Here is a 9124-nt window from a genome sequence, read left to right on the forward strand (position 1 = left end):
TTTTTTTTTGTAGTTACAGGACCACATTGTTATTGCCCAGTCAGGTCTGAAACTCCTGGCCTCAAGCGATCCTCCCACCTCAGCCTCCCAAAGTGCTAGGATTATAGGCATGAGCCACTGCGCCTGGCCCATGTCCTGTGGTCTCACCTGCTGTCTGCCAATGGCGAAGCAAACAGAATGATGGCGCTAATGCTCAACACGGCCCCAGGCAAGGTGGTGAGGGAAGGCCAGGAAAGTGGTGGGGCTGTATTGCCGGATCTGGCCAGCAGCCCGCAATGCAATGGGGCTCTCTCTTTGTTCCCAGGTGGATCGACAGGTCGAGAAATAATAGACACAAGATAGTGAAAGCTGGGTCCAGGGGGGTCACCACCTCTGGTCCCATAGTGCTGTCAATGCACTGGATATACCAGCATTTATTATTAAGTTTAGTGAGGGCAGAAGTAGGTTAGTGAGGGATTTAGGGTCGTTTGATTATGAGGTGAGATGGTGACATGGGGATGAAGTAATTATTTAACATAACATCTGTATGCAGAAGTACAGTATACAGATAAGAATTTACAATGTAGTGTGTGCATCAGTAATTTCTAACAGAGCCTTAAAACAGAAACACAGTCTTTCCATAACCTATGATTAGCAAGATATTAATCAGCAGTAACAGCTGCAGCAAAAATTGGTTACAAACAATCCATAGAAACAGGACGTGAAGCTAGACAACCCATTAGACCAGAAATTCTCAGAAGGGAGTATGCCTTAACCCTAAAGAGGCCTAGAAGAGCCGTGGCAAGATGAGGGCGTTTATAGCCCTACCTTATCCATATGGACAGGCGCACCCCATGCGTCCATTTATAGGCTCTCAACAAGGTTCGCATTCCATTCCCGGAGCTATGAACATCTGCTTTTCTGGGATAGGAATCTTGGTGATGTGAAACTTCCCTGACTGCACATCCATTCATAGGCTCTCTGCAGGGGGAAGCACATCACACGCTGTTGGCTCATTCTGGCGGTCCAACCTGGCATTGTCTTTACACAATCCTGTGTGCGATTTTCTATTTACAATAATCAGGAGCATTTCATCTTTTATTCCATAGCAATAGTTTCAGGGGGTCTCCCTACAGGGCTGCAGAGGTCATACCTTCAGGCGGTGCTTGTTGGCTGTGTGGATGTCAGCATCATTGGGGCTGAGTTTGAAGGTGCCCTGGGCCCACTCCTCAGCCACCTAGAGCAGGTAGCAGCAATGCCAGGGGTCAGGTGAGCAGGCATCAGCAGCCGAGAGCCCCTGCCCCGGTCCCATCCTATCCCTGATGACTGACTGTCCCTGTCCAGGAGATGAGTCCTGGAAGTGCACCCTGGGAGGGGGCATCTCGGGCCCAGCACACCTTTACCCATGAGCCATGTGGGCCACAGGGTCATTAAAGGAGCGAGGCGGCCATCAAGGCACACAGTTAAACAGCACTTGAGTATATGATTAGTTCAATGTGAAACCACAGACAGGCAACACTGTGCTAATTGCTCAGGGATTTGGTGGGATCCTGGGGCCACAGGGAGGGGGACTCCGGTGGAGCATGGGCCATGGCAAGAACCTTGTCTAGGCCATGGAGTATCTGGTCCATCTAGGCCTTGGTGAGGAGCCCTGCCTTCTCCAGGCCCCTGCTGTAGCCTCTGCTGCCTTGAACATCCACCTCCCACAGGTGCCGGTCGTAGGTGATGGATGTGTGGAACTTCTCCATGACGGGATCCACTGTGCCCACTCTGGCCAGGAGAGCAGGAACAATTAGTCTCGCCTCCACCCTCCAGAACAGCGCCTCTTGCAGAGTCCTCAGGAAACTTACCACGTCTGATGGCAGCAGGGGCATCGGATCATTCTAACTGGGAAGACAAGGAGGCTCAGACCTTCCCAGAGTCACCCTGGGAGTGAGCATGGGAACGTGGCTGAACACCAAGACAGAGCCAGGCTGGAGTGCAGTGGCACAACCTCGGCTCTCTGCAACCTCCGCCTCCTGGGTTCGAGAGATTCTTCTGCCTCAGCCTCCGGAGTAGCTGGGATTACACACATGCACCACCACACCCGGCTAATTTTTGGATCATTGGTAGACAGGGTTTCACCATGTGGGCCAGGCTGGTCTTGAATTCCTGACCTCAGGTGATCCTCCCGCCTCGGCCTCTGAAAGTGTTGGTATTACAGGCATGAGTGACTGAGTCTGGGCTTGAAGTTGGGGTCTTTCCCACCACATGGCACCACCCCAAGGAGATGGTGGCAGGGCCTCAGGCACCCCTGGGACCAGAGCCGAGCTTCTAGAACCTTTCCTGCCACTGACCAAGGTGCCAGGTGCCATCCTAATTGATGACACAACCCTCTGGGGTAGGCATCAATACAACTCCACTATGCAGAAGGGGAAACTGAGGCACAGGGAGGCATGCAGCCTGTCCTTACCTGGGGTGGGAGAGCCAGGGCTGCAGCCCAGCAGTCTGAAGTCAGAACCCATGCTCTTCACCGCTGTTCCACCAGGGCCTCTGGTCTTGGCTCTGGTGTCCTGAACTTCTGCTGCAGGGGCAGGCAAAGAGGCACTGACGGTCTCCACCAACCCTAAGTGCCCTGCAACTCTCTCCCTCACAGCTTGGAGTCAGACTAAGATCCCAATTCCTACCGCTTCCTTGGCTCTGAAGAGCACACTGACACCCCCCATTGTCCCTGGCCTTCTAGGAGGTCACTGGGTGACCCCTTACTCCCAGGAGCCGAGGGCAGAGAGATGGCACGTAGCACCCACATTTTGTTCTTTTTTTGAGACTGAGTCTCACTCTGCCACCCAGGCTGGAGTGCAGTGGCGTGATCTCGGCTCACTGCAACGTCCGCCTCCCGGGATCAAGCCGATTCTCCTGCCTCAGCCTCCCAAGTAGCTGGAATTACAGACACGTGCCACCACACCCAACTGATTTTTGTATCTTTTATAGAGACAGGGTTTCACCATGTTGGCCAGGCTGGTCTTGAACTCCTGACCTCAGGTGATCCACCCGCCTCGGCCACCCAAAGTGCTGAGATTACAGGCGTAAGCCACCCCACCTGGCCCCTTGCCTGGCCCATTTTTTTCAATATATTACAGGATTGTGGTAACCCTGTGTTGACCTAGTGGATTGGCACCATTTTTTCCAACAGCACGTGCTCACTTGGTGTCTTTGTGTCACATTTCAGTAATTCTTATTGTATTTCAAACTTTGTTATTATATTTTTCAGACAAAGTCTTACTCCACTGCCCAGGCGTGAGTGCAGTGGTTCAACCAGAGCTCACAGCAGCCTCGACCTCCTGGGCTCAAGTCATCCTCCTGCCTCAGCCTTCTGAGTAGCTGGGCTTGTAGTTGGGCTTGTGCCACTATTCCTGCTAATTTTTAATTTTTTTTGTAGAAACAGGGTCTCACTATGTTGCCCAGACTGGTCTCAGACTCCTGGGTTTCGAGCAATGTTCCCGCCTCAGCCTCCCAAATTGCTGGGATTACAGGCGTGAGCCACTGTGGCACCCTGGCTGTTATTATTAATATTATTATTATTATTATTATTATTATTTTTGAGACACAGTTTCGCTCTGTCTCCCAGGCTGGAGTGCAGTGGCATGATCTCAGCTCAGTACAACCTCTGCCTCCTGGGTTGTTTCTTTCTCCTCCTCCTCCGTTTCTTTTTTCCTCCTCCGCCTCCTCACAGGCATGAGCCACTGCCCCTGGCCTGCTGTTTCTTTCTCCTCCTCCTCCATTTCTTTTTCCTCCCCCTCCTCCTTACCCTCCTCCTCACCCTCCTCCTCACCTCTTCCTCCTCCTCCTTCCCCTCCTTCTTCCCCTCCTTCTTCCTCTCCTCCTCCTCCTCCCCCTGCTCCTCCTGCTGCTCCTCCTCTGCCTCCCAAATTGCTGGGATTACAGGTGTGAGCCACCACAACTGGCTGTTTCTTCTTCTTTTTCCTCCTCCTCCTTCTTCATTTTATTTTATTTTATTTTTATAGAGTCTCGCTCTGTCACTCAGGCTGAAGTGCAGTGGCACAATTTCAGCTCATTGCAACCTCTGCCTCCTGGATTCAAGCAATTCTGCCTCAGCCTCCAAAGTAGCTGGGATTACAGGCATCTGCCACCAAACCCAGCCAATTTTTGTATTTTTAGTAGAGATGGGGTTTCACCATGTTGGCCAGGCTGGTCTCAAACTTCCAACCTTGTGATCGGCCCACGTCAGCCTCCCAAAGTGTTGAGATTACAGGAGTGAGCCACTGCGCCCAGCCCACCTGGCCCATTTCTTTTTATTTCTTTCTTTTTTTTAGAGACAAGAGTTTTGCTCTTGTCGCCTAGGCTGGAGTGCAATGGCGCAATCTTGGTTCACTGCAACCTCCACCTCCTGGGTTTAAGCGATTCTCCTGCCTCAGCCTCCAGAGTAGCTGGGATTACAGACTCCCGCCACCATGCGCAACTAATTTTTGTATTTTTAGTAGAGATGGGGTTTCACCATGTTGGCCAGTCTGTTCTTGAATTCCTGACCTCAGGTGATCTGCTTGCCTCAGCCTCCCAAAGTGCTGAGCTTACAGGCGTGAGCCACCGCTCCCAGCCCCTTGCCTGGCCCTTTTTTTTTTTTTTTTTTTAAACATATTAAAGCATTGTGGCAACACTGTGTTGAGCTAGTGGCTCCCCAGCCAGCTCACACTCGTTTGTCACAGCTCCTGGGACTCCTGTTGACACACAGAGAACAGCCACCCACAGTGGACTGCGCTGTTCTGTTTGCACCCTTAAATTTATTGTGCTTACAGAATGCCACTTCTGCAAACTTGTCAAGTAGGGGGAAGTGGCTCGTGGATATGCACCCTTGCTCATCCTCTTTGAAAAGGTAACCAGCTCTGAATTCTTTTTTCTTTGAGATAGAGTTTCACTCTTGTCGTCCAGGCTGGACTTCAGCGGCACAATCTTGACTCACTGCTACCTCCCCTTCCCAGGTTCAAGCAGTTCGCCTGCATCAGCCTCCCAAGTAGCTTGGATTACAGGTGCCCATCACCACATCCACCTAATTTTTTTTTTTTTTTTTTTTTTTTTTGAGACAGAGTCTCGCTCTGTTGCCCAGGCTGGAGTGCAGTAGTGTGATCTCGGCTCACTGCAAGCTCCATGTCCCGGGTTCATGCCATTCTCCTGCTTCAGCCTCCCGAGCAGCTGGGACTACAGGCACCCGCCACCACGCCAGGCTAATTTTTTGTATTTTTAATAGAGATGGAGTTTCACTGTGTTAGCCAGGATGGTCTCGATATCCTGACCAAATGATCTGCCCACCTCGGCCTCCTAAAAGGGGTTGGATTACAGGCGTGAGCCACCATGCCTGGCCCTAAATTTCCATTTTTATTAGAGATAAGGTTTCACCATGTTGGTCAGGCTAGTCTTGAACTTTTGACCTCAACAAGTGATCCACCCGCCTTGGCCTCCCAAAGTGCTGGGATTACAGGCATGAGCCACTGTGCCTGGCCCCGGTTCTGAATTCTTAAGAAACTATCGAGAGAGTCTAGGTCAGCACTCACAGAACCTCTGTAGTGCTGGGCATGGTGGCGACTCAGGAGGGTGAGGCAGGAGAATTGCTGGAACACAGGAGACAGAGGTTGCAGTGAGCCGACATCGCACCACTGCTCTCCAAGCTGGGTGACAGAGCAAGATTCCAACTCGGATAAGAAAAAACACTTAAAACAGCCTGGCATGGCAGTGCACGTCTGTGGTCCCAGCTATTTGGGAGGCTGAGTGGGGAGGATCGCTTATGCCCAGGAGGTGGAGGTGGCAACGAGCTGTGATTGCACCACTGCACTCCAGCCTGGGCAACAGAGCGAGACCCCGACTCTGAAAAAAAAAAAATGAAACCAATGTTGTGAATGGAAATGACAAGTGGTGACAGGAATTGGGCGCTCTCAGACAATAAACATATCCTGGATTGGAGAGTCAGGGACAGGCTCTTAGAAGAAACGGCCTTTATGCCGAGTTGAGTCAACCGGGAGGGATGAAGTGAGGAAGCTCCCAACAGAGGGAACAGTCCGTGCTTAGAGCTCATGACACCTGCCCAAGGCCTCCACGGTACAGATTGTATTTGTTTTTTTTTTTTTTTTTTTTTGAGACGGAGTCTCGGTCTGTCGCCCAGGCTGGAGTGCAGTGGCGCAATCTCAGCTCACTGCAAGCTCCGCCTCCCGGGTTCCCGCCATTCTCCTGCCTCAGCCTCCCGAGTAGCTGGGACTACAGGCTCCCGCCACCGCGCCCGGCTAATTTTTTTTTTCTATTTTTAGTAGAGACGGGGTTTCACCATGGTCTCGATCTCCTGACCTTGTGATCCACCCGCCTCGGCCTCCCAAAGTGCTGGGATTAGTTTTTTTAAGAGACGGAGTCTCACTCTGTAGCCCAGGCTGGAGTGCAGTGGTGTTATCTCAGCTCACTGCAACCTCTGCCTCCTGCTTCGCCTGAGGCAATTCTCCTGCCTCAGCCTCTCAAGTAGCTGGGATTACAGGCATCCACCACCACACACGGCTAATTTTTGTATTTTTAGTAGAGACAGGGTTTCACCATCTGTTGACCAGGCTGGTCTCAAACTCCTGAATTCAGGTGATCCACCCACCTCGGCCTCCCAAAGTGCTGGAATTACAGGTGTGAGCCACCACAACCAGCCTAGACTGTTGTTAAAGCCGGTTTTCCTCTTCTCTTTCCTCAGTACTTTTACACCCTCACCCGATCATTGCTCTGCCCATCCGAAGGCTGTGGCTGGCACCGGAATGAACAGGACCCCCTAGCCTCAAGTTCCAAACCCACGCTCTCCAACAGCCAGGCTTTCATATGGGAAGTTTCAAAGCCTTGTGACAGCCTGGCTCAACCTCTCCAGACTGGGCGCCCCCTCCAATTCCTGCCCCGGAAAACAGGCATCTCCTCTGATCACCTCCCAAAGAAGCCTGTCTGGAAGCCTCAGGCACCTGCTCCTGGAAGGCTGCACTCTTCACCTTCCCAACAAAGGGCCTGTCCGCCCAGTCCTGCTGAGCACACTCCTGTGCCCCCGAGCTCGGAATTGTCCTTTGCTCAGGCTGGGACAATGTAACTCCTCACCCCTCTGGCTTCCAGCTCCAGATGGGAGGAGCCAGGTGGGGTCTGTTTATGGGGGAGGCTTGCCTCATGGTAACTTCTCCCAGTACCTGCACCCCAGCTGTGCCATGTGGAGCCCCCTTCCCACAGAGCCCGAGGTCCCTTCAAGACCCCTTGGCCAGAGCCTATGGCTTCCTGTCACCCTTAGTTGGGGCACAGCTCTTTTTGGTGTGTGAGACACCGGCCTACACTCTAGGTCTTCCATCTCAGAGTCGAACCCAAGCTCTTCTCAAGGGCTGGTCTTAGCAGGCGTGAGTCTCCAACCCCTTTGAAATATTTAGGATGGGAAGGGCGAGCTTTGTTGGCTCCCCTACTCTGGGGCGGTGGTAGGGAAGAGTGGAGGGTCTCCTGGTGTGCCTGGACCCCACAGCAGTGAGCTGCCGGATCTCCCAGGGGTGGCTGCTGCCTCTCAGGCCACTGTGCCCTGCTATGGCAGATGCCCCCTGAGATGCCAGTGACCAAAGGTTGGCCCTTCCTGGGTCCTCTGTGCCTGGCCTCTCAGCCCCTCACATGGCTTCACCCACAGCCTCCTGCTGGCTTCTCAGGCCCCTGGCCAGGCAGCTTCAGGGGGTGACAGGGAACTTGCAAGTTCTCTTTTCAAACCCACCCAGTTGCTCTGCAAAATCCTTCCTGAGCCCTGAGGCCAACCAGCATGGGAAGGGGAGTGGCCGGTCCACCCTCATTGCCCTTTCCTGTCATGCAGGGTCCCACGGTGTCATCAGCAAGGGTCTGATCCGCTCACTGGTGTGGAAGCTGCAGAGGAAGGAGCAGCTCCGGGAGCTCATCCTGGACCCGCTGGCCCCTGCCTGCAGGAGGCTGCAGGAGAGGGTCTGGCACCTCCTCCCCATGAGGAAGGTGAGAACAGGAGAAGCACTGGTGATGATCCTGACACCCAGCGGTCACTGAGCCTCCTGTGTGCCAGGCATTGTCTCCAAACCTCACATTTAGACAACCCTCCAGCGAGGCGATGTCTGCCTCCACAGGTGAGGAAATGGAGGCGCAGTGTCTTGTCTCTCACCCCAGGCCACACAGGATCACAGTTTACATCCTGGCCTCAAAACTGGGGGAGCACAAAGACTCAGAGCTTGCTGTGGTTGGGGGGTGTTCCCACACTGAGCCCCTCATTGTGAGGATGGGCCGGTCACCGACCCCCAGAGTCCCTGCCTTGGCCATGGCCATGTCCCCTTGCTAGGGGGGCCCTCTTGCCTTCCCTAAGTCCTGGCTTCTCTTTCTTCTGAGAGTCTCATTAGAGGCCTGGGTGAGTATTTCTCCAAGTGTGGCCACTGGACCAAACCCCGGGTGGTCTGTGGAAATGCAAGTTCCCAGACCCCACCCCAGCCCCATCATCTTAGGTTTGCACAGAGGTCCCTTTCCGTGGGACCTGGAGAGTGGCTTTCCAGGAGAGAGCTTTCTCTCTGAAACTGTGGCCTCCCCAGCCTCCCCGCAGCCTCCTGTGTCCACTGTGACCACCATCCTTGCCATCACTTTCTGTCATCCCCAAGGGGAGCTCCAGAGGACAAGGCTTTGCTCTGTTTGCTGCTCCAGACCCAAAGGTCGCAGTAGGAGAGCTTTAGCTCCAAGTTGAAAATCACTTGGCCCAAAAGAGCGCTGAGATGGGAAAGCCCAGCTCTTGCCTCAGCGTCTTGCTGTGTGAATGAATCAGTGAACCACTGCAGGGTGGGGACAGGGTGGCACCTCCCCTTGAGGGCTAGGTTGTAAGGGGGTGAAAAGAGGCCCACTCAGGCTGTTAGGAATGCCCTGTGTTGGTGGCCTGCTGGGAAGTACGTGGCCCTGGACGCACAAGCCATTAGCCTGCTCCTGGAGCTGCTGTACTCACCCATGGGCAGGGTGTGCCTGAAGGCCACCAAGGCCCTCACCATGCTGCCAGAGGCCCCCGAGGACTGCAAGGTCCTGCAGGCAGGCCCACATGCACACCTTCCGTGTCGCTGAGGAGGACTCTTACAACAAGGCTTACGAGGGCAAGACCTTATGACAGGCGACCCAGATCGCC

The 9124-nt window shown here is 53.6% G+C and overlaps 1 protein-coding gene across 1 annotated transcript in view; it reads right to left on the reverse strand.

The window, feature by feature from the left end:
* Window positions 1-9058, reverse strand: part of LOC102131516 (immunoglobulin lambda-like polypeptide 1) — a 34161-nt gene extending 25103 nt beyond the window's left edge. Inside the window, exon 1 of the mRNA XM_074004135.1 lies at window positions 2432-9058. Coding sequence (XP_073860236.1) covers window positions 2432-2483 — 52 coding nt within the window. The 5' untranslated portion in view covers window positions 2484-9058. The remainder of the gene's footprint in view (window positions 1-2431) is intronic.
* Between the last annotated feature and the right edge of the window lie 66 nt (window positions 9059-9124).

The sequence above is a fragment of the Macaca fascicularis genome, chromosome 10, assembly GCF_037993035.2.
Source record: "Macaca fascicularis isolate 582-1 chromosome 10, T2T-MFA8v1.1".
Taxonomy (NCBI): Eukaryota; Metazoa; Chordata; class Mammalia; order Primates; family Cercopithecidae; genus Macaca; species Macaca fascicularis.